The 26,160-nt window shown below is 43.7% G+C and overlaps 1 protein-coding gene across 1 annotated transcript in view; it reads left to right on the top strand.

The window, feature by feature from the left end:
• Window positions 1–25,796, top strand: part of LOC143776102 (atrial natriuretic peptide receptor 2-like) — a 290,044-nt gene extending 264,248 nt beyond the window's left edge. The window contains exons 21-23 of the mRNA XM_077265543.1: window positions 9,978–10,076; window positions 13,160–13,251; window positions 24,902–25,796. Of these exons, the coding sequence (XP_077121658.1) occupies window positions 9,978–10,076; window positions 13,160–13,251; window positions 24,902–25,063 (353 nt within the window). The 3' untranslated portion in view covers window positions 25,064–25,796. The remainder of the gene's footprint in view (window positions 1–9,977; window positions 10,077–13,159; window positions 13,252–24,901) is intronic.
• Window positions 25,797–26,160: the final 364 nt, after the last annotated feature.

Raw genomic sequence — 26,160 nt, 5'->3', positions numbered from 1 at the left:
GAGTTGGTTGATGAATACTCCCGTCAGCTGCTCCTGCTCTCACTGTTATTAGCGGCAGCATGCATCGGCTGATGAGAGTTGTAGTCCCATCAGCTGACACCAGTGACCGGAGGTAAAATTTATACCTCTGATCACAGCTGCGCAACTCATGCTGTCTTTTGACAGCATGAGAACCATGGCTGTCTGACCGGCGGTGAAATCATCACCGCCGATCAGAAGCAGTGTTTGCCATGCTGTCATGCACATGACAACGCGACAAACACTCTGTGTTCGGGCAGCCAATCACAGTAATGACACACCAAAGATGGTGCCAGCATTGCTGTAATTGGCAAGCAAATAAAGCAACAAACTTGCTGAGCGGGTCACTTGAATATACTGAGTTGAATAGCAAATTACTCGCCAAGTAACAAATAACCCGAATAATAGTATTCGCTCTTCACTAATCATTAGTTATTATGCAACCCACTATCACAAATATAAATTGTAATCCACCACTGTGCCCACCAATAATTATAAATAACCACTTTCCCCACCCAATAAATATATAAATTATTAATTGCCTGTGCTCTTTCCCCCAATTCCTTACCAGTCACACTCATGCATCCTCAATGCCCCCACTCTGTACCTCCTGCTCCTCCTATTCATTATATTTAGATTCCCACCTTCACCCAATTCATTATGTTTTCTCCTCTCTTTCTCCCAACCCCATCCTCCATTCATTATCATCTGCTCACCCCCACCCTCAATTCATCATCATTTGCGCTCCCAACCTTCAAAAAATCATTTACTCTACTGCACCCTTAATACAGCATAATTTGCTCTCCCCCATACTCAGTATATCATTTATTCTCCCCCTTCCTCAATTGATCAGAATTTGCTGCCTTACCCCTAATTCATCATCTTTTGATATACCCCACTCTCCACCTTCAATTCATCGTCATTTACTGTCCCCATCCCCCAGTCGCAATACATAATCATTTACTCCATGCACCCTCAATTCATCATTATTATTTGCTGTCCCCCACCCTCAGTTTATCATTATTTGTTCTCCCATCCCACCCTTAATTCATTATCATTTGCTCTCCCCACTCCCACCTTCAATTCATTATTTGTTGTCCCCTATCCCCAGTTCATCATTATGTGCACTCCCCCACCTCAATACATCATCATTCAGTGCCCCACACCATCAATTCATCATCATTTTCTTCACTCCCACCAATTTTATTTCATTTTATAAAAAAAAAAAGTATTTCATACTTACCTCTCATACGATCCCCTGCAGGCGCAGCTTCACTTCTGGTATCCTGGTGTGAGTAGTGTGCGTAGATGCCAGCGCATACACGATGTCAATGTGAAGGCCCAGTCATCAGCGCATAGAGAAGAGGCGGAGGGAGCTGCTCTGTTATTCTGTTTTGACGGCTGTAAAGAACCATGAAAGCTCCCTGGGCTGAAATGTGCACCAACGATGGTGACGCACCAGTGCACAGTACATTGTTATACCCTGGGGCTCGATGAGAAGAAGCATTAGAGGGGGCACTGGACTGGGTCCAGGCCCACCTCTTTGCTTCTGCTCAATAAGCAATAAGGGCAGTAAAGCCCTTATGGCGGCCATGATGAGCATAACCATGTACACTTCAGAATTCATCCGGCTGCTTCTGTCTTCAGTCACATCATTAATAAATGCTAATGAACAATTGCCACTGGAAGCCATGCATGCCCATGCCATCACATTGCCTTCAACATCACACTGACTCCACCATGTTTTACAGAAGATGTGGTGTGCTTTATATCATAAGCTATTTCAAGCCTTAGCAAGGTCTAATTTTGTATTTCTATTTTTAAGGCTGATTAATAGTGTATACTTTGTGGTATTTGCTCTCATGAAGTCTTTTTTTTATGGTCGACTTACTGTAGATACTGAAACATCTACTTTCTGGAGAATCTTCTTCACATGGGTGGATGTTGTGAAGGGGTTTTTCTTCACCATGGAAAGGATTCTACGATTATCCACCTCTGTTGTCTTCTTTTTGCATCCAGACCTTTTTGAGTTCCCAAGCTCCTCAGTGCACTCTTTTTTTTTTGCAGAATGTACCAAACTGTTGATTTGGCCATTCCTAACATTTCTGCTATCTCCTTTGACCGCATGTTCTGGGTTTACTGCAACAGCTTTATAATGCAAATGCCACACCTAAAATCATCCCCAGACTTGTTTAACTGATGACGGATTATTAAGGGAAAAGCCCATGCAGCCCATTAAAGAGCTTTTCAGATAACTGTCCAATTACTTTTGATTCCTTTAAAAAGTCAACTACATATTAAAGAACTGTAATTCCTAAACCCTTACTTTAATTAGGATGTAAATTCCCTCAAATTAAAGCTGAGAGTCTTCACTTTAAGTCCATATTGATTATATGATTGTATCTTGAATATGTTTTGGTGAGCAGCTAAAATGCCAAAACTTGTGTCCCTGTCAAAATATTTCTGGACCCAACTGTATATGAAAATACAGTGGTATATAGAAAAAGAAAGGGGGCATGCTAAAAAAAAAGTGGTAGAAGTTGTCAAAATTATTAATTATCATGTGTCATTTTGAGGTTTAGCTTTGATAGCTATCATTATGCTCAATGTAATTTATAATTAGAATGATCATTTCATGAATAAGTAAGATTTTAAGACACATTTTTAAAACGACATTAAGTTTCTATCACAAATAAAAAACTTTTGGTAAAAACTCTTACAAAGAGCTTTCAGTCTAAGGCTGACATTTGTGTGATGCAAAAAGTAACTGCTGTGAAGTGTAGCTACATTATACATTACAGCTGTATCCTTTATTTTAAACACTGTAGTTAATGCAGATTTGTCATAAGATTTCACAATATAAACTGCATACACAATTAAAAAGATATTTTAGACTTGACCATGCTGGTGTACTTACTTGGAAGATCTCTGAAAAAAATGGTGGCATAAACCTTTTGTTAAAGTTTCTCTGCCTAATATTAAAATGAGCTCTTCATGACTCCAGTTACAGCTATAGGACAACTGAAAGTGCTCATTTTAATTTAAAGGGGTATTCCCAACTTCATAGAGGAAAGTTCTTGGATAGTTCATGTGAAAACAAGCTCTTTTGCAAATTAATGTTCGTTCAAATTTTCAGCCATTCTTGATATATTCACATTTTTCTTTTGTTTACAGCTAGTTATGTGATAAATGTATGAAATCTACGCATATGAGGTATATTCACACATATTATAAACTATAAATGCATTATAAGCACACAAAACAGTTAAGTGTCAAAAAGACAAATAGTTAAAACGTAGTGCATGATGTCCTAAGATTCAGAACCTTTCAATGCCCAACATGCGTTTCGAAGTGGCTTCTTCCAAGGAGCAGTGCCCCTTGGAAGAAGCCAAAACGAAACGTGCCTATTTCATTGTAAGGTTTTTATGGTCTTAGTATGTGTGAATATTCCTTCCTGACTTCCCACCCTATATTGGTAAATAGGCACTACACATAATAATTGTACTTACCATCTATCTAATACATCCATATGGGTGCGGCACCAACTGATTCTAAGATAATTAGATTCTGGATAACAACATTTCATACACTGATCACCACAATATTCATCACTGTGATGCTAATTATTCATTGTTGTTTTGTTGTGTTGGGTTTCATATCTTTATTACATATTTTATGCATGATTACTACTTTCCAAGATACATTTTTTCCAACTCTATGTTCCTCATTGGGCATCATTTTTAGATGTTTACATCTAGATGCCTAGGAGACTGACTACTGCTGCTTTTGAGCATTGCATTGAAGGTAGACCGTAATAGGAAATAACAGGGCACTCCAGAGATCCTGGACAACTTCAAAACAATGTTTATAAGCTCAATTAAAAAAAAAACTTGCAAGCACTTTGCATGTTTCATCACCGCTGTTATACAGTAACTAGATGGCAGCCCGATTCTAAAGAATCGGGAGTCTAGAATCCATATATACTTTATTTATTCAAATGTAAGAATAATACAATTAATAAATAATAGTAAGAAAGAACAAAAAATGGCTGCACTCACCAGCTCTTGACAATTCTTGACAGTACGGCACATTTCTGATTGGTCGCTCGCGGCAGGCGGCAACCAATCAGAAAAGTGCCGCGCACCACGAAGGCATATATCTTTGTCCACCCTGAGCGGGTGTAGGACGCTGGTGACGTCACTTATCTCCGGACATTATCTCCGGACAAAGCCACGGAAGTTGGCACAAATTGCCGGAAGTAGTATTCTAGGCAATTATATATTAGATTGTCCTGTCACCAGCCATTATTATTATTATTATTATTATTTATTGTTATAGCGCCATTTATTCCATGGCGCTTTACAAGTGAGGAGGGGTATACATAATAACAAGTACAATAATCTTGAACAATACAAGTCATAACTGGTACAGTAGGAGAGAGGACCCTGCCCGCGAAGGCTCACAATCTACAAGGGATGGGTGAGAATACAGTAGGTGAGGGTAGAGCTGGTCATGCAGCGGTTTGGTCGATCAGTGGTTACTGCAGGTTGTAGGCTTGTCGGAAGAGGTGGGTCTTCAGATTCTTTTTGAAGGTTTCGATGGTGGGCGAGAGTCTGATGTGTTGTGGTAGAGGGTTCCAGAGTAGGGGTGATACGCGAGAGAAATCTTGTATGCGATTGTGGGAAGAGGAGATAAGAGGGGAGTAGAGAAGGAGATCTTGTGACGATCGGAGGTTGCGTGTAGGAAAGTACCGGGAGATGAGGTCGCAGATGTAAGGAGGAGACAGGTTGTGGATGGCTTTGTACGTCATGGTTAGGGTTTTGTACTGGAGTCTCTGGGCAATGGGGAGCCAGTGAAGGGATTGACAGAGGGGAGAGGCCGGAGAATAGCGGGGGGACAGGTGGATTAGTCGGGCAGCAGAGTTTAGAATAGATTGGAGGGGTGCGAGAGTGTTTGAGGGGAGGCCACAGAGCAGAAGGTTGCAGTAGTCAAGGCGAGAGATGATGAGGGCATGGACTAGGGTTTTTGCAGATTCTTGGTTGAGGAATGAACGGATTTGTGCAATATTTTTGAGTTGAAGTCGGCAGGAAGTGGAAAGGGCTTGGATATGTGGTTTGAAGGAGAGATCAGCGTCAAGGATTACCCCGAGGCAGCGAGCTTGTGGGACTGGGGAGAGTGGGCAGCCATTTACTGTAATGGATAGGTTCGTTGGGGGGGTCACGTGAGATGGGGGAAAGATGATGAATTCTGTTTTGTCCATGTTAAGTTTCAGAAATCTAGCGGAGAAGAAGGATGAAATAGTGGACAGACATTGAGGGATTCTGGTTAGTAGGGAGGTGATATCTGGTCCAGAGATGTAGATCTGTGTGTCATCAGCATAGAGGTGATACTGAAAGCCATGAGATTCTATGAGCTGTCCCAGGCCAAAGGTGTAAATGGAGAAGAGCAGGGGCCCAAGGACTGAACCTTGTGGGACTCCGACAGATAGGGGGCGAGGTGAGGAGGTGGTGTGTGAGTGGGAGACGCTGAATGTCCGGTCTGTTAGGTATGATGAGATCCAGGATAGGGCCAAGTCTGTGATGCCAAGGGATGAGAGGGTCTGTAATAATAGGGAATGGTCCACTGTGTCAAAGGCAGCCGACAGGTCGAGGAGGAGGAGGACAGAGTAGTGTCGCTTGCTCTTGGCGGTTAAGAGGTCATTGGTGACCTTAGTTAGGGCAGTTTCAGTGGAATGGTGTGACCGGAAGCCAGATTGTAAGCGGTCAAAGAGGGAGCAAGAAGAGATTATCGGCCGAAAGCCTCTCTGGAACCAATAATCACCCCATGTAAAGGTATCTTTATAAGTTAAAGATTCAGAATACTATGACTTTTATCATATCCTGAACAGTCAAGTTTTTTATGAACCGTTAAGGTTTTCTGGTTGAAGTAAAAAATACTCTGAGTGTTTACAGTTTGAAACCATAAAATGTTGAAAAATTATGTCATTCTTGAGTATATCACTCAATGGTGCTCATAAACGTGTCAAATTTGATCTATAATATACTTTAATATACGTTACTTTAATCTTTAATATACTTAAGAACAGGGCCCCAGACATCACACAGGGGGTCTGAAACACCGCACAGTGGTCCAAAATATCGCTGTGCTCTGCCTGGGGCCCCATATGCTGCCTGGGGCCCCTGTGCTCTGCCTGGGGCCCCATATGCTGCCTGGGGCCCCTGTGCTCTGCCTGGGGCCCCTGTGCTCTGCCTGGGGCCACTGTGCTCTGCCTGGGGCCCCATATGCTGCCTGGGGCCCCTGTGCTCTGCCTGGGGCCCCATATGCTGCCTGGGGCCCCTGTGCTCTGCCTGGGGCCCCATAGGCTGCCTGGGGCCCCTGTGCTCTACCTGGGACCACTGTGGTCTGCCTGGGGCCCCATATGCTGCCTGGGGCCCCTGTGCTCTGCCTGGGGCCCCTGTGCTCTGCCTGGGGCCCCATGTTCTGCCTGGGGCCACTGTGCTCTGCCTGGGGCCCCATAGGCTGCCTGGGGCCCCTGTGCTCTGCCTGGGACCACTGTGCTCTGCCTGGGGCCCCATATGCTGCCTGGGGCCCCTGTGCTTTGCCTGGGGCCACTGTGTTCTGCCTGGGGCCCCATATGCTGCCTGGGGCCCCTGTGCTCTGCCTGGGGCCCCATATGCTGCCTGGGGCCCCTGTGCTCTGCCTGGGGCCCCTGTGCTCTGCCTGGGGCCCCATGTTCTGCCTGGGGCCCCTGTGCTCTGCCTGGGGCCACTGTGCTCTGCCTGGGGCCCCATGTTCTGCCTGGGGCCACTGTGCTCTGCCTGGGGCCCCATAAGCTGCCTGGGGCCCCTGTGCTCTGCCTGGGACCACTGTGCTCTGCCTGGGGCCCCATATGCTGCCTGGGGCCCCTGTGCTCTGCCTGGGGCCCCATATGCTGCCTGGGGCCCCTGTGCTCTGCCTGGGGCCCCATATGCTGCCTGGGGCCCCTGTGCTCTGCCTGGGGCCCCTGTGCTCTGCCTGGGGCCCCATGTTCTGCCTGGGGCCCCTGTGCTCTGCCTGGGTCCACTGTGCTCTGCCTGGGGCCCCATATGCTGCCTGGGGCCCCTGTGCTCTGCCTGGGGCCCCTGTGCTCTGCCTGGGGCCCCATGTTCTGCCTGGGGCCCCTGTGCTCTGCCTGGGTCCACTGTGCTCTGCCTGGGGCCCCATATGCTGCCTGGGGCCCATGTGCTCTGCCTAGGGCCCCTGTGTTCTGCCTGGGGCCCCATATGCTGCCTGGGGACCCTGTGCTCTGCCTGGGGCCCCTGTGCTCTGCCTGGGGCCCCATGTTCTGCCTGGGGCCCCTGTGCTCTGCCTGGGGCCACTGTGCTCTGCCTGGGGCCCCATATGCTGCCTGGGGCCCCTGTGCTCTGCCTGGGGCCCCATATGCTGCCTGGGGCCCCTGTGCTCTGCCTGGGGCCACTGTGCTCTGCCTGGGGCCCCATAGGCTGCCTGGGGCCCCTGTGCTCTGCCTGGGACCACTGTGCTCTGCCTGGGGCCCCATATGCTGCCTGGGCCCCTGTGCTCTGCCTGGGGCCACTGTACTCTGCCTGGGGCCCCATATGCTGCCTGGGGCCCCTGTGCTCTGCCTGGGTGTAGGACACTGGTGACGTCACTTATCTCCGGACATTAGCTCCGGACATTAGCTCCGGATATTATCTCCGGACATTAGCTCCGGACATTATCTCCGGACATTACCTCCGGACAAAGCCACGGAAGTTGGCACAAATTGCAGGAAGTAGTATTCTAGGCAATTATATATTAGATGGTGGTCGTTTACCTAGGCAATGAGCAGTATGCATATAAAGAAGAGAAATGACAGAAAAACGGCTGGTTTTTCTGTCATTTCTATGTTAGCTTACTGACTGAGCACTCCTCCCTTCACCATCTAATCACACTTGGTTCCGGCCAACCCATATATGTAGGCTTTACTGAGAGAGGTGTCCACATTCACCCAGGCATACAGACATTAGCCTTCGGGAAGTGTTCACATTTGGACAGGGAGGTCAGGGACCCATCAGATTAATTGACGATGGTTGAAGGGCTCACACTATTTGGCCAAATTCTGTGCAAAGCGTCTCATATATTTTTCCTAATGTTCAAAAAGCCATTTTGCTATTCATATTTCATGTATTTCATATTCGACATGCTTTGGCACGATAGAGTGCAACCTTTTTATGTATATTATACAGAAGAGAAAAGCAGAATATCTCAAGTACGGCTAAAAATTTTAAGAAACTGTAAATTGCAAAAATGTTTATTTTAGCAAGCACTATCCAACAATACCAGTTTATGAGGATGGGACTAATTCTTTAAGGTATAATTGCAGATAACTTGGCCCTCCGATTTTGTAAAAAGTGAAACAGATTTATTGGCAATCCATATAATATTTGATGTTTCGGTCTTCTCAGACCTTTGTAGGAAGGGGGAGCCAGGACTGCCGTCATGGCTGACAGAAACCCCTGTATCACTCCCTGGCCCTCTCCCAATACACAATCATGTTTTCTGCTCTGAATACCTCGGTGCTGCTTCTCTGCGTCATCTCGGATCTCCCGGTACGAGAGTGTGTTCTTTACAGATGGTTCCGCAATTAAAGAGTCACAGTCCGGCTTCACTTTAACTTCAACTTCTTTACTTAACACAGCAGTATCCAGGGCACAGTTAATCATAACAATTGGCAATGCTTTCCCTTGCCTCTCCCCTCTGCCGCTATGCCTGTCCTAGGATGGTTCATTTCCTCCGGTCCCACAGTGTCCTCAATGCCCAGAATTCCTGCTTCTCATGGGGGTATTCTCTGCCATTTCGCCCCAGTCCTTAGAATAGCGGCCCACACAAAAATCTGCCACATCTTGGATACGTTGCTCCCGTTCTGCTTAGCCTTCTTCCCGTAGCACTGCAGTCCCACTTATACTGCACCGCTATCTCTGGTGTTACTGTGCTTTGTTCTGTACTCTGGCCCCCTGGATACTAACTGCTGGGCCCACTCTTCTGGCAAATGTTGCGGGGCACGGTGTTCCCCTGGGCTAGCCAGCCCTGTGTTCCACACGGGCACCCCGGTCCCAACTCACTAAAACCGGGAAGCCATCTCTTACTTAACCCTATTTATAGTGTGAACGCCCACATTACACAGTGCCCCCATCTAGTGGCCAACCCGGGGTAATTCACTCTCCCTACAGTAATACAAGCATGTGCATATAATGACAGGAACATATTATACATAATAGCAGAAAATGGTAATATACGTTACTGTGTAGCAGTTCCCTCAATACATAGTGATAATACACCATAGTGGTGTAGCAGTACCAACAAGTAGACATCTATAACAAACAGATTTTCCTCATCCCCTTATACCTCCAGCAGAAGTGATAATGTGTGCAAACTGTACAGCGCTGCAGAATATGTTAGCGCTATAGAAAAATAAAGATTATTATTATTATTATTATTAACTGTGCAAAAATACATAAAAAAAGAACAATAGTGAATAGTGACAAATTAATTCAAATGCAGAAAAACAAACACACATGCATGTCATTTGAGGGAAAATTTGCAATACAATATGGGATACAATGATTATACATTCATATATCAAAAATTCTGTGTTATAAGGAACTTTAATCTTCCTTCAGAAAGAACACAAAAATTTATATAAGATCAATTTGATCAGAAAAGGATGTGGAAGGGATCAGAAGCAAGGTCCCAAAAGAGTATCTCAGGGTGGTAGCCTATCCAAAAAAGAAAGGAACAAGAGTTGTAATGTAATAATATGAATTATCTAGCACCTATTACAACATTACTCCACTACAATCAGAGTCTCTTACGTCTATAGTACCATAACTGCTATTGTTCCTTTCTTTTCGGACAGGTTATAGAGAATATAATTTACAATATTCACAGCTTTATAATTAAATATATTGTGTGATTTGTAGGACCTGTAGTTGCTGGCGTTGTTGGAACTAAAATGCCCAGATACTGCTTGTTCGGAGACACAGTAAACACTGCTTCAAGAATGGAGTCCACAAGTGAAGGTGATATTTTTAGATTTCTTCCTTTCACAATCTACCCAATAATACAGATATAGGGCAATTATTTTCTGGACATTCCCAGGAAACATTAATTTCACATGACATCATTGAATGTAGAAACATTGTGTAAAATCAATAAAGGGTTGTGTTTTGCTTTCTAAATTGAGAGCAAAATTAGAAGTGGTGGATGACATATCTGTAACAAGGTGAGAAGATAAAAGCCACTTACTGTTCCTTGACAACATGTTCTTACACCATCAGACTAAACATAACTTCAAAGCTATCAAAAGTGCGAGAAGACGTGACAAGTGACTATTGACTATCGCATTCTGTAATGCATTGGCCCTCACTGTGTACTTATAGACTGAAAACTCATGGACTAAAAATGTTAAACTGTTAGTACATGTTTGCACATGGCTGTAGTCATCCATTCAGCCACATGAACAGAATTCAGGACAGCACTGACATTTTAAAGGGGTTCGCTTTAGCCTCCCACTTCCACATCTAGAGGAACTGCTGGCATGACGTCTATTGCTGCCTGCCAAGTCTTGTGAATGTCCGGTGAGTATCGTAGACTCACAATAGCTGCCATCTAGCAAGCAGCCAATGGACACCTTGTTAGTAACGTCTTTCCTCTCCCAATTGGAAAGTCTGAGACATTAGATAAACTCTTTAAGACTAGTGTTGAGCGATACCGTCCGATACTTGAAAGTATCGGTATCGGAAAGTATCGGCCAATACCGGCAAAGTATCGGATCTAATCCGATACCGATACCCGATACCAATACAAGTCAATGGGACACCAAGTATCGGACGGTATCCTGTATGGTTCCCAGGGTCTGAAGGAGAGGAAACTCTCCTTCAGACCCTGGGATCCATATCAATGTGTAAAATAAAGAATTAAAATAAAAAATAGGGATATACTCACCTCTCCGGCGGCTCCTGGACTTTACCGCCGTAACCGGGAGCCGTTGTACCTAAGAATGCGCGCTTGAAGGGCCTTAGATGAGGTCACTGCGCTCTGATTGGTCCGTAGCGGTCGCGTGACCACTACGCGACCAATCACAAAGCTGTGACGTCACCTAAGGTCTTTCAAGCACTTGAAATACCTTAGAAGATGTCCGCAGCTTCTGATTGGTCGCGTAGCGGTCGCGTGACCGCTATGCGACCAATCACAAAGCCGTGACGTCACCTAAGGTCTTTCAAGCGCTTGAAAGACTTTAGGTGACGTCACGGCTTTGTGATTGGTCGCGTAGCGGTCACGCGACCGCTACAGCCCAATCAGAGCGCAGTGACCTCATCTAAGGCCCTTCAAGCGCGCATTCTTAGGTACAACGGCTCCCGGTTACGGTGGTAAAGTCCAGGAGCTGCCGGAGAGGTGAGTATATCCCTATTTTTTATTTTAATTCTTTATTTTACACATTGATATTAATCCCGATACCGATTCCCGATACCACAAAAGTATCGGATCTCGGTATCGGAATTCCGATACGGCAAGTATCGGCCGATACCCGATACTTGCGGTATCGGAATGCTCAACACTATTTAAGACCTCTTTTCACTGGAACAGCGGTTTAGCTCTAGAGGATGCAGGTCCTTGTGCTTCAAGGGGTTCCCCCCCGAACAAAAGTAAATTTTAATCAATAGATCTTGGAATAATAATAACTTTCACAACTGCCGCAACGTTCACCTCCAGAGCCCACATCAAAGCGGGGTATCTGACCTCGGACGTACTATCCCGTCCGAGGTCAGAAAGAGGTTAAATAAAATGTCCCTGTGCTGAGACAATCTTATAAATGTGCCCCTGCTATGTACTGTGTAATGGCCGTGTCTGACCATACAGGGACATGGTCTTATCATACCACAGCTCCTGGGCAGGGGAGTTAAAAAAAATTACAGATTTTAAAGCAGGGGATCACAGCTTATTCCTTCTGTGAGGTAAAACATGTCCCTGCCTGTTTTTAAGCAATGGTTTATTTCAAAGAAAGAATCAGCTGTGATCCTGTGCTGTCCTGTCTGTATCCTCTTTTGTGTCCTCCCCTGTCCAGGAGCTGTGGTATGATAAGACCATGTCCCTGCACGGTCAGACACGGCCATTGTTTATTTAAACACATCCAATTATGGAAGTTATTATTATTTCAAGAACTATTGATTCAAGTGTACTTTTGTTCATGGGAAAACCCATTCAAGTGTAGCCAAATAGCCTCCATCAAATAAGACTAAGGGTACTGTCACACAGTGGCACTTTGATCGCTACGACGGTACGATCCGTGACGTTCCAGCGATATCCATACGATATCGCAGTGTCTGACACGCTACTGCGATCAGGGACCCCGCTGAGAATCGTACGTCGTAGCAGATCGTTTGAAACTTTATTTCGTCGCTGGATCTCCCGCTGTCATCGCTGGATCGTTGTGTGTGACAGCGATGCGTTCGCTTGTAACCAGGGTAAACATCGGGTTACTAAGCGCAGGGCCGCGCTTAGTAACCCGATGTTTACCGTGGTTACCAGCGTAAAAATAAAAAAAACAAACAGTACATACTCACATTCCGGTGCCCGTCAGGTCCCTTGCCGTCTGCTTCCCGCTCTGACTAACTCCCGGCCGGAAAGTAAGAGCAGATCACAGCGGTGACGTCACCGCTGTGATCTGCTTTCACTTTACGGCGGCACTCAGTCAGAGCGGGAAGCAGACGGCAAGGGACCTGAAGGACACCGGAATGTGAGTATGTACGTTTTTTTTTTTTTTACTTTTACGCTGTTAACCAGGGTAAACATCAGGTTACTAAGCGCGGCCCTGCGCTTAGTAACCCGATGTTTACCCTGGTTACCCGGGACCTCGGCATCGTTGGTCGCTGGAGAGCTGTCTGTGTGACAGCTCTCCAGCGACCACGCAACGACTTTCCAACGATCACGGCCAGGTCGTATCGCTGGTCGTGATCGTTGGAAAATTACAGAGTGTGACAGTACCCTTACTCTGTCTTAGAAGAGATATGTTCAGTGGACATGCTAAACATAGTACAATCATTGCAATAAAACATTATTTTACCAAATTTCCTGTTCACAATGTTTTTAATTTTTTTTGCAGCGCTGAAAATCCAGTGCAGTTCCACTGCTCATGATTTGCTAAGCCAAATTGGAGGATATAAACTGGTATGCCGTGGGATACTATCTATCAAGGTACTTACAGAGAAGAACATGAAACCAACAAAACATATCAAATACCCTATAAGCCAAATGTTATATGTCAATAGTTAGAAAATATCACTTTTAAAAGGGTACTTTTAAAATATCATGAGCTCAAATGATCAAAGACTCAAAAAATAACAAACTAAAATTTCATTCAGCCTCTCCAAGTCTAGTAATGCCTTTCTGCCGTGGGTTTGGTCTTTGCTAGTAGGCTACAGCAGTGACGTTGCATAGACGATGCTGTAACCAATCACTGAGTTCGGTGGTTCTGCAGATGTAGACAGCACAAACCAAGGAGCCCAATGATTGGCTGCAGAACTGTGAATGCGACATCACCACTGCAGCCTATCAACGAAGTCAAGAGAAGCTTCGCTGGACCTTGGAAGGGTGAGTAAGAGATCGATTTGTTCATATTTTCAAGTTTGCGAGCCTATGAGCTGGGAAATGTTTTTTAACCCCTTTCCGATATTTGCAGAAATAATACGTCCATGAGTCCTGGTACTTATTGACACTGGACGAATTATTATGTCCAGGCGATTGTGAGCACACACAGGCTAGGTAAGGTTGCTTGATCATGCCCAGTGCATGATCAGCAACTTTCTCTGTCAGTGCAGAGCTGACAATTTGCATAGCAAGGGGATGCTGCTGAATCCCCATGCTATACAAGCGATCAGCTTGCAAAAAAATGATAGTCCCATAGTGGGACAAAGTAAAAAAAGTTAAAAAATGTTTTTATAAATAATTGTAAAAATATAAAATAAAAAAATAATAAAAAAATAAAAAGGTATTGTGTTCATAAATAAATATTTGTATGAAAAAAAAAACAATAAAAGTACACATATTTGGTATTGCCGTGTCTGGAATGACCCAACTTATAAAACTTTTCCACTAGTTAACTCCTTTAGTGAACACCATAAAAAAAAAAAAATAAGGCTAGGGTCACATTGCGTTAGGGCAGTCCGTTTAGCGCATAGCGCTACGGACTGCGCTAACGCAATGTCCCAAAAGGGATCGCGTTAGCCGATCTGCGCTAGCGAGGAACGGACCGCGAACGCTGCAGGCAGCGTTCGCGGTCTGTCACTCAAATGACGGCACATCGCTAGCGCACGCCCAATATGGGCGTGCGCTAGCGATGCGTTCGCCATTACAGGCCTGTAACCTGAAGAATAAAACTGCCTTATCAATTTTACCACACACACGGAACGACATCAACCCCCCCCCCCAAAAAAAAAAAAAGAAAAAAAAATTAATGACTTCCTGGTTTTTCTACATTCTACCTCCCAGAAATCAAAATAGAAAGCAATTAAAAAATGTCATGTGTCTGTTAATGGTACCAATAAAAAATTCTACTCATCTTGTAAAAAGCAAGCCCTCACATGACTCTGTGGGCCAAAATATGTAAAAATTATAGCACTCAAAATATGGTGATGTAAAAACTATTTTTTGCAATATAAAGCGTCACTTACCGTGTGACAGCAGCCAAACGTAAAAACCCGATATAAATCTGATATCGCTGTAATCGCACCGACTCGAAGAATAAAGTTACGTAATCACTTATACCATACGAGAAACAGTGAAAAAAATTAATGAAACCAATTCTTCACCTGCTGTTGATTTTTTTATTCTGCCTCCCAAAGATCACAGTAAGCCGGTGCACGTTTATCCTGCACTCTACACTGAGCGCTTTCACCAGGGTTTTCATGTAAATCTCTGAAATACGTGATTCAGATGGAAGCTCTGGCTGAAGATTCCCTATAATGAGGCAGATGAAGGCACTGTAATCCGGTGGTGTCCGTTTTCTTAGGATTGCATAAAAGTTGGCCACAGTTTTGTGCACTTCTGAAAAGGACACCACTGAACAGAGGCCAGACGGAGTCTAGAATAAGTCTGCTGCCTTATTATAGGGAATGGATCCCTCGAGGGTTTCATCTGAATAACTTCACTCAGAGATTTAGATGGAAACCCCAAAGTAAGTGCTCAGCATAGAGTGCAGGATAAATGTGATCTGAAACATTATGCAAATTGTTCCCAATAAAAGCTTCAACTCAATGCAGAAAAAAAGCAAGTCCACACTCAGGTCTGTCATCTGTTACCGGAAATATAGGGGGCTTCCTGGTACTGGTAGTGCAAAGGCTCTGGAAAAGCAAAATGGCTCCTCACCCGCCAAAAGAAATTCAGCAAATTCTCCACTGCCAAATCCAAATGTCCCCCTCCCTTCTGAGCCCCACAGTGTACCTAAACTACATATAGCGTCCACGTGTTTGGCTTTTCTGAAGCGATGAGAGGCCGCCTAAGTTACGGGTGCATGTACACACGTGGTCAAAATTGTTGGTAACCCTCGTTTAATGACAGAAAAACCCACTATGGTCACAGAAATAACTTAAATCTGACAAAAGTAATAATAAATAAAAAATCTATGAAAATGAACAAATGAAAGTCAGATATTGCTTTTCAACCATGCTTCCAAAGAATTAAAAAAATAAAATTCATGAAATAGGCCTGGACAGAAATGATGGTACCCTTAACTTAATATTTTGCTACACAACCTTTTGAGGCAATCACAGCAATCAAACGATTCCTGTAACTGTCAATGAGACTTCAGCACCTCTGGACATGTATTTTGGCCCACTGCTCAAGAGCAAACTGCTACAGTTGTCTTGTATTTGAAGGTTGCCTTTTCCAGACAGCATGTTTCAGCTCTTTCCAAAGATGCTCAATAGGATTTAGCTCAGGGCTCATAGAAGGCCACTTTAGAATAGTCCATTGTTTTCCTCTCAGCCATTCTTGGGTGTTTTTTGATATGTGTTTTGGGTCTGTCCTGTTGCAAGACGTGTGATTGAGGCCAAGCTTTCTGACACTGGGAAGCACATTTCTCTCTAGAATCGTTTGATTGTCTTGAGATTTCATTGTACCCTGCACAGATTCTAGACACCCTGTGCCAGATGCAGCAAAGCAGCCCCAGAATATAACAGAACCTCCTCCATGTTTCACAGTAGGGACATTGTTTTTTTCTTGATATGCTTCATTTTTCCATCTGTGAACATAGAGCTGAAGTGCCTTGCCAAAAAGTTCAATTTTTTGTCTCATTTGTCCACTGGACATTTTCTCAGAAGCTTTGTGGCTTGTCAACATGTAGTTTGGCAAATTCCAGTCTGGCTTTTTTTATGATATTTTTTCAAAAATGGTGTCCTCCTTGGTCGTCTCCCATGATGTCCACTTTGGACAACGGATGGTGTGATCAGACGCTTATGTACCTTGAGCTTGAAGTTCCACTTTAATCTGTTTAGAAGTTTTTCTGGGCTCTTTTGTTACCATTCGTATTATCCGTCTTTTTGATTTGTCATCAATTTTCCTCCTGCGGCCACGTCCAGGGAGGTAGGCTACAGTCCCATAGATCTTACATTTCTGAATAATATGTGCAACTGTAGTCACAGGAACATCAAGCTGTTTGGAGATGGTCTTATAACTTTTACCTTTAACATGTTTGTCTATAATTTTCTTTGTAATCTCCTGAGACAACTCTTTCCTTCGCTTCCTCTGGTCCAAGTTGAGTGTGATACACACCATGTCACCAAACAGCACAGTGAGTATCTGTAGCCCTATATACAGGCCCACTCACTGATTCCAAGATTGTAGACACCTGTGATGCTAGTTAGTAGACACCCTTTGATTTAACATGTCCATTTTGTCACATTATTTTCAGGGGTACCATCATTTCTGTCTAGGCCTATTTCATGAGTTTTATTTTTTTAAAGTTCTGTGGAAGCATGGTTGAAAAGCAATGTCTGACTTTCAGTTATGCTCATTTTCATAGATTTTTTATTTATTATTACTTTTGTCAGATTCAAGTTATTTCTGTGACCATTGTGGGCTTTTCTGTCATTAAATGAGGGGTACCAACAATTTTGACCTTCTGTCGATCCAGAAGCAGGGCTGTCATGGTTCTCAATGGCAAGAGAACGTAGTAAAGCATACAAAAAGGACTAGCTCTTGGAAGATGGGAACTCGAGCTGACTGTGAGCTAAACCTACCGCACAAATAACAGTGGCCGGGTAGCGTGCCTACGTTTTATCCCTAGACGCCCAGCGCCAGCCGGAGAACTGACTGACCCTAGCAGAGGAAAATACAGACCTGGCTTACCTCTAGAGAAATTTTCCCCAAAAGGCAGACAGTAGCCCCCACATATATTGTCGGTGATTTCAGAGGAAATTGACATACGAAGTATGAAGATAGGTTTAGCAAATTGAGGTCCGCTTACTAGATAGTAGGAAGACAGAAAAGGGAACTTCACAGTCAGCTGAAAACCCTTTCAAAACACCATCCTGGAATTACTTTAAGACTCTAATATCAACTCATGACACCAGAGTGGCAATTCCAGCTCACAAGAGCTTCCAGCCTCAGAAATAAACAATCACAGAGAACTGGAACAAAAATGCAAAACAAACTTAGGACTACAAGTCCAACTTAACTGATAGTAGTCTAGGAGCAGGAACATGCAACAGAAAGGCTTCTGGTAACATTGTTGGCCGGCATAGAAATGACTGAGGAGCAAGGCTAAATAGACAACTCCCACATCCTGATGGAAACAGGTGAACAGAGGCGATGAAGCACACAAGTTCAGTACCACCAGTGACCACCGGGGGAGCCCAGAAACCAAATTCACAACAGTACCCCCCCCTCAAGGAGGGGGCACCGAACCCTCACCAGAACCACCAGGGCGATCAGGATGAGCCCTATGAAAGGCACGGACCAAATCGGAGGCATGAACATCAGAGGCTGTCACCCAAGAATTATCCTCCTGACCGTAGCCCTTCCACTTGACCAGATACTGAAGTCTCCGTCTGGAAACACGGGAGTCCAAGATCTTCTCGACAACGTACTCCAACTCACCCTCAACCAACACCGGAGCAGGAGGCTCAACGGAAGGCACAACCGGTACCTCATACCTGCGCAACAATGACCGATGGAAGACATTATGAATAGAAAAAGATGCAGGGAGGTCCAAACGAAAGGACACAGGGTTAAGAATCTCCAATATCTTGTACAGGCCAATAAACCAAGGCTTAAACTTAGGAGAAGAAACCTTCATAGGGACAAAACGAGAAGACAACCACACCAAGTCCCCAACACAAAGACGAGGACCAACACAACGACGGCGGTTGGCAAAATGCTGAGTCTTCTCCTGGGACAACTTCAAATTGTCCACCACATGCCCCCAAATCTGATGCAACCTCTCCACCACAGCATCCACTCCAGGACAATCCGAAGACTCCACCTGACCGGAAGAGAAACGAGGATGAAACCCCGAATTACAGAAGAAAGGAGAAACCAAGGTGGCAGAACTAGCCCGATTATTGAGGGCAAACTCCGCCAAGGGCAAAAAGGCAACCCAATCATCCTGATCCGCAGACACAAAACACCTCAAATAAGTCTCCAAGGTCTGATTGGTTCGCTCGGTCTGGCCATTAGTCTGAGGATGGAAAGCAGACGAAAAAGACAAATCAATGCCCATCCTAGCACAGAACGCTCGCCAAAATCTAGACACGAATTGGGTTCCCCTGTCAGACACGATATTCTCCGGAATACCATGCAAGCGAACCACATTTTGAAAAAACAGAGGAACCAACTCGGATGAGGAAGGCAATTTAGGCAAGGGGACCAAATGGACCATCTTAGAGAAACGGTCACACACCACCCAGATGACAGACATCTTCTGAGAAACAGGGAGATCAGAAATAAAATCCATGGAGATGTGAGTCCAAGGCCTCTTCGGAATAGGCAAAGATAACAACAATCCACTAGCCCGAGAACAACAAGGCTTGGCCCGAGCACAAACATCACAAGACTGCACAAAACCTCGCACATCTCGCGACAGGGAAGGCCACCAGAAGGACCTAGCCACCAAATCCCTGGTACCAAAGATTCCAGGATGACCAGCTAACGCAGAAGAATGGACCTCCGATATGACTCTACTGGTCCAATCATCAGGAACAAACATTCTACCAGGCGGGCAACGATCAGGTCTATCCGCCTGAAACTCCTGCAAGACCCGACGCAAGTCTGGGGAAACAGCAGATAATATCACTCCATCCTTAAGGATACCTGTAGGTTCAGAATTACCAGGGGAATCAGGCTCAAAACTCCTAGAAAGGGCATCCGCCTTCACATTTTTAGAACCCGGTAGGTAAGAAACCACAAAATTAAACCGAGAGAAAAATAACGACCAGCGCGCCTGTCTAGGATTCAGGCGCCTGGCAGACTCAAGATAAATCAAATTCTTGTGGTCAGTCAATACCACCACCTGATGTCTAGCCCCCTCAAGCCAATGACGCCACTCCTCAAAAGCCCACTTCATAGCCAAGAGCTCCCGATTACCAATATCATAATTTCGCTCAGCGGGCGAAAATTTACGAGAAAAGAACGCGCAAGGTCTCATCACGGAGCAGTCGGAACTTTTCTGCGACAAAACCGCCCCAGCTCCGATTTCTGAAGCGTCGACCTCAACCTGAAAAGGAAGAGTAACATCAGGCTGACGCAATACAGGGGCGGAAGAAAAGCGGCGCTTAAGCTCCCGAAAGGCCTCCACAGCAGCAGGGGACCAATCAGCAACATCAGCACCCTTCTTAGTCAAATCAGTCAACGGTTTAGCAACATCAGAAAAACCAGTTATAAATCGACGATAAAAATTAGCAAAGCCCAAAAACTTCTGAAGGCTCTTAAGAGAAGAGGGTTGCGTCCAATCACAAATAGCCTGAACCTTGACAGGGTCCATCTCAATGGAAGAGGGGGAAAAAATGTACCCCAAAAACGAAATCTTTTGAACCCCAAAAACGCACTTAGAACCCTTTACACACAAGGAATTAGAGCGCAAAACCTGAAAAACCCTCCTGACCTGTTGGACATGAGAGTCCCAGTCGTCCGAAAAAATCAAAATATCATCCAGATACACAATCATAAATTTATCCAAATATTCACGGAAAATGTCATGCATAAAAGACTGAAAGACTGAAGGGGCATTTGAAAGACCAAAAGGCATTACTAAATACTCAAAATGGCCCTCAGGCGTATTAAATGCGGTTTTCCACTCATCCCCCTGCTTAATTCGCACTAAATTATACGCCCCACGAAGATCAATCTTAGAGAACCACTTGGCCCCCTTTATTCGAGCAAACAAATCAGTAAGCAGTGGCAAAGGATACTGATATTTAACCGTGATTTTATTCAAAAGCCGATAATCAATACACGGCCTCAAAGAGCCATCTTTTTTAGATACAAAGAAAAAACCGGCTCCTAAGGGAGATGACGAAGGATGAATATGTCCCTTTTCCAAGGACTCCTTAATATATTCCCGCATAGCAGCGTGTTCAGGCACAGATAGATTAAATAAACGACCCTTTGGAAACTTACTGCCCGGAATCAGATCTATTGTACAATCGCAATCTCTGTGCGGAGGTAGTGAACCAAGTTTAGGCTCCTCAAAAACGTCACGATAATCAGATAAAAATTCCGGAATCTCAGAGGGAATAGATGACGAAATGGAAACCAAAGGTACGTCCCCATGAGTCCCCTGACATCCCCAGCTTAACACAGACATAGCTTTCCAGTCGAGGACTGGGTTATGAGATTGCAGCCATGGCAATCCAAGCACCAACACATCATGTAGATTATACAACACAAGGAAGCGAATAATCTCCTGGTGATCCGGATTAATACGCATAGTTACTTGTGTCCAGTATTGTGGTTTATTACTAGCCAATGGCGTGGAGTCAATACCCTTCAGAGGTATAGGAACTTCCAGAGGCTCTAAATTAAACCCACAGCGTTTGGCAAAGGACCAATCCATAAGACTCAAAGCGGCGCCAGAGTCGACATAGGCGTCCGCGGTAATAGACGATAAAGAGCAAATCAGGGTCACAGATAGAATAAACTTGGACTGTAAAGTACCAATTGAAACAGACTTATCAACCTTCTTAGTACGTTTAGAGCATGCTGATATAACATGAGTTGAATCGCCACAATAGAAGCATAACCCATTTTTTCGCCTAAAATTCTGTCGTTCGCTTCTGGACAGAATTCTATCACATTGCATAATCTCTGGCGCCTTCTCAGTAGACACCGCCAAATGGTGCACAGGTTTGCGCTCCCGCAAACGCCGATCAATCTGAATAGCCATTGTCATGGACTCATTCAGACCTGCAGGCACAGGGAACCCCACCATAACATCTTTAATGGCATCAGAGAGACCCTCTCTGAAATTCGCCGCCAGGGCGCACTCATTCCACTGAGTAAGCACAGACCACTTACGAAATTTTTGGCAGTATATTTCAGCCTCATCTTGCCCTTGAGACAGGGCCATCAAGGCTTTTTCAGCCTGAATCTCTAAATGAGGTTCCTCATAAAGCAACCCCAAAGCCAGGAAAAACGCATCCACATTGAGCAACGCAGGATCCCCTGGTGCCAAAGCAAATGCCCAATCCTGAGGGTCGCCCCGGAGCAAGGATATTACAATCCTGACCTGCTGTGCAGGATCTCCAGCGGAGCGAGATCTCAGAGACAAAAATAATTTACAATTATGTTTGAAATTCTGGAAGCGAGATCTATCCCCGGAGAAAAATTCAGGCAAAGGTACTCTAGATTCAGATATAGGTGCATGAATTACAAAATCCTGTAAACTTTGAACCTTCATAGCGAGATTGTTCAGACCTGTAGCTAAACCCTGAGGATCCATTTTCATCAGGTGAAGTCAGAACCATTCAAGGATTAGAAGGAGAGAGAGACGAAGGCTGCAGTAAGCAGAGAAGCTAGTGAATAAACTAATGAGCAAACTCAGAAAAAAAAAAAAATTCTCTGCAGACTTCTTTTCTCTCCTTTCTTCTGCCAATAATTTTAACCCTTGGCCGGCCAAACTGTCATGGTTCTCAATGGCAAGAGAACGTAGTAAAGCATACAAAAAGGACTAGCTCTTGGAAGATGGGAACTCGAGCTGACTGTGAGCTAAACCTACCGCACAAATAACAGTGGCCGGGTAGCGTGCCTACGTTTTATCCCTAGACGCCCAGCGCCAGCCGGAGAACTGACTGACCCTAGCAGAGGAAAATACAGACCTGGCTTACCTCTAGAGAAATTTTCCCCAAAAGGCAGACAGTAGCCCCCACATATATTGTCGGTGATTTCAGAGGAAATTGACATACGAAGTATGAAGATAGGTTTAGCAAATTGAGGTCCGCTTACTAGATAGTAGGAAGACAGAAAAGGGAACTTCACAGTCAGCTGAAAACCCTTTCAAAACACCATCCTGGAATTACTTTAAGACTCTAATATCAACTCATGACACCAGAGTGGCAATTCCAGCTCACAAGAGCTTCCAGCCTCAGAAATAAACAATCACAGAGAACTGGAACAAAAATGCAAAACAAACTTAGGACTACAAGTCCAACTTAACTGATAGTAGTCTAGGAGCAGGAACATGCAACAGAAAGGCTTCTGGTAACATTGTTGGCCGGCATAGAAATGACTGAGGAGCAAGGCTAAATAGACAACTCCCACATCCTGATGGAAACAGGTGAACAGAGGCGATGAAGCACACAAGTTCAGTACCACCAGTGACCACCGGGGGAGCCCAGAAACCAAATTCACAACACAGGGCTGGGCATAATGTAATGGTGACTGCAAAATACTAGTCACTACAGAATACAGTTTGCAATTTTCAGTCGGCAACATTCATTGCTGCTTGTTTCTGTAAAATACCCATGGAGTCAAAATTTTCAATACACCTGTAGATAAATTCCAAAAGGGGGATAATTTCCAAAATGGCGTCACTTGAGGTGAGGGGGATTCTGCTCTCTAGCACTTAGGGGGCTCTGTTTATGGAGTCCGCAAACTCCAGGAGGCATATAGCACTCTGTTCCTACCTAGTCTCTATGTATAGCTAAATATTACTGTACAGCCCCATATGGGGTATTGCCATGTTCAGTAGAAATTATGGAAACCCACTTCTTGTGTGAAAATGTAAAATTTGGGGTTAAAACAAAATTTTGGTGGCAACAATTTAGTTTTTTTTTTTCACCGCTCAATGGTATAAAATTCTGTGAGGCAAATGTGGTGTCAATATGATAATTGCACCCCTAGATGAATTCATTGGGGAGTGTAGTTTGTAAAATGAGTTCACATATAGGGGGTTTCTGTTGTTCTGGCACCTCATGGCACCCTCATGACATGGCACCCTCAAACCATTACAGCAAAATCTGAATTCCGATATGGAGCCTCTTCCCTTTTGAGCTTTGCACTGTGCCTCAAAAGTAGTATTCCTCCACATATAGAGTATTGGCATACTCAGAAGAAATTGCACAACAAATTGTATGGTGCAATTTCTCCTGTTACTCTTATGACAATGCTAAATTCGTGCCCAAAATAATATTTTTGAGGGGAAAATGTGATTATTTTTTATAAACTTCTGTGTAGCACCTGAGGGTCCAATGTGTTCACCACACATCTAGGTCAGTTCCCTGAGGGGGCTAGTTTCCAAAGTGGTGTCACTTGTGGAGGATTTTCACTGTTTAGGCAAATTAGGGGCTCTCCAAATGCAACATGGCGTCCGCCAATTGTTCCAGCAAAATTTGCATTCAAATGACGCTCCTTCCCTTCCGTGCTCTGCAGTGCACCCAAACATTGGTTTTCTCCCTCATATGGGGTACCAGCATGCTCAGGAGAAATTACACAACACATTTTAGGGTCTATTTTTTCCTGTTACCCCTTGTCAAAATTTAAAAAAATTGGATCTGAAGTAAATTTTTTGTGAAAAAAAGTTATATGTTCATTTTTTTTTTCACATTCCAAAAATATCTGTGATGCACCTAAAGGGTTAATAAACTTACTGAATGTGGTCGTGGGCATCTTGAGGGGTGCAGTTTTTAGACTGGTGTCATTTTTGTGTATTTTCTATCATATAAACCCCTTAAATTGACTTCAAATGTGATGTGGTCCATAAGAAAATGGTTTTGTAAATTTTGTTGGAAAAATGCAAACTCTCTGGTCAACTTTTAACCCTTATAACTTCCTAACAAAAAATATTTGGTTCCAAAATTGTGCTGATGTAAAGTAGACATGTGGGAAATGTTATTTATTAACTATTTTGTGTGACATATTTCTGTCATTTAAGAGCATGAAAATTCAAAGTTTGAAAATTGAAAATTTTTTGCCAAATTACCATTTTTTTCACAAATAAATGCAAGTCATATCGAAGAAATTTTACCCCTATCATGAAGTACAGTATGTCACGGAAAACAGTCTCAGAATCAGTGGAATCCATTGAAGCGTTCCAGAGTTATTACCTCATTAAATGACAGTGGTCAGAATTGTTAAAATTGACTTGGTCATTAATGTGCAAACAGCCTTCGGAAGTAAAGGGGTTTAAAAGTGTTCCCGATAAATCTTTTGTTGTAATGTAGGCTCTAGATACTAAATGACAAATTAATATAGCAGGCAGACAAAGCTTTTGTTTTACCAGTTTGTATTTTACACTTACAATTATTTATTTTTGTTTAGTTGTATGTTTAGCCAAAAGTGACTGACATGTATTTTGAGAGTATGCTTCAACCAATGATGAGTTTTACATCTGTATAATGTCATTTTGTTCACACAGGGCAAAGGCGATATGACAACGTATTGGCTTGAGGGTAAGACTGGCACATCAACACAGAATATCATCCCTGATACATCTGCAGTCATGCAGGAAAAAGAAAGACAGTCATTTGATCTGATACCTGGAGTGTTATCTATTGACACCTTGTCTACTTCGTTTTGAAAGACCTTAACCTTGACTTGGACAGTTCATAAATGTCTTATAATATAGTATGGATTGTTCAACACTAGGTTCTAAAGTTGATCAGGAATGTATTGAGGGTTTATTAAATAAACACAATGTGTATGTGTATTACTTACCAAGGAGTGTTGTGTAAAAGTCTGAAGGACCAATGAAATCTGCTTCATAACCAATGTTTCTCACATCTCATTTTTCCAGTAAAGTTTAGAAAATAAAAGCAAAATGTTAACCGGCTACTGTAAGAAACAAGGAACTTTCCTCGGGACAGTTCTGATAATTAATTCTCACTGTTGAGAAGGTTCTGGACTTTGACACTTCTATTAGTTAATGTCAGCCTTATCATTTCTCATAGAGGAGCATTTTAAATTACAACACTACAAATCACTGCAGTGAAACTAAGATACATTTTGCACCCCAAGTTGTGGTCATTGGTTCCTATTCCATTGTTTTATGATTTTAATCTTCCCAATGAAATATTAATTTTTGATACACATAATACTTTGGATAGTGTTGTTATTCTATGTATTCAGTGTATTATATGGGCATCATTGTGGAGCGCAGCAGCACTTGTGAAGCAGTACCGACTCTTTTTTCTTACTTGTGTTTGTAATGTGGATTATTGTATGTAATATTATCAAAGTATTATCTACAAATCAGCAGAGCTATGTACTTTTCATTTTAGATATATGAATAAACTCGTCAATAATGATAGTTGAAATAAGTGGTAATATGGGTGATGTGGCACGTGTAGGTTTACTAACTTTGGTGGTCTACTGCCAAAATACTTTATTAAAGGTATCCTCCTCTTTTACTGCAAGTTATGGTATATACAACATCAGAACTTTAGATTTTTAAGCGATAAAACAGAAGAAAAGTAAATATGCTTGTGACATTTTTTCTGCTTCTGCTCGATGCATAGCACTTGCTAAGGCTATATAGCGGGAATAAGAGAACACACTCTCCTCCGAATTAGTCTCTGAATCAGACCTGTCTTAGTCTCCATGTCCATAACCATTCTAGCCAAGGATACAGAACCTATTAGTCTGAATGGAGCCCTAGTCCTGTCTGTGTCTGCGTAC

Source organism: Ranitomeya variabilis, chromosome 1 (genome assembly GCF_051348905.1).
Source record: "Ranitomeya variabilis isolate aRanVar5 chromosome 1, aRanVar5.hap1, whole genome shotgun sequence".
Lineage (NCBI taxonomy): Eukaryota > Metazoa > Chordata > Amphibia > Anura > Dendrobatidae > Ranitomeya > Ranitomeya variabilis.
The sequence above is the reverse complement of the archived record's forward strand: the minus strand, read 5'-3'. Positions and strand labels throughout refer to the sequence as shown.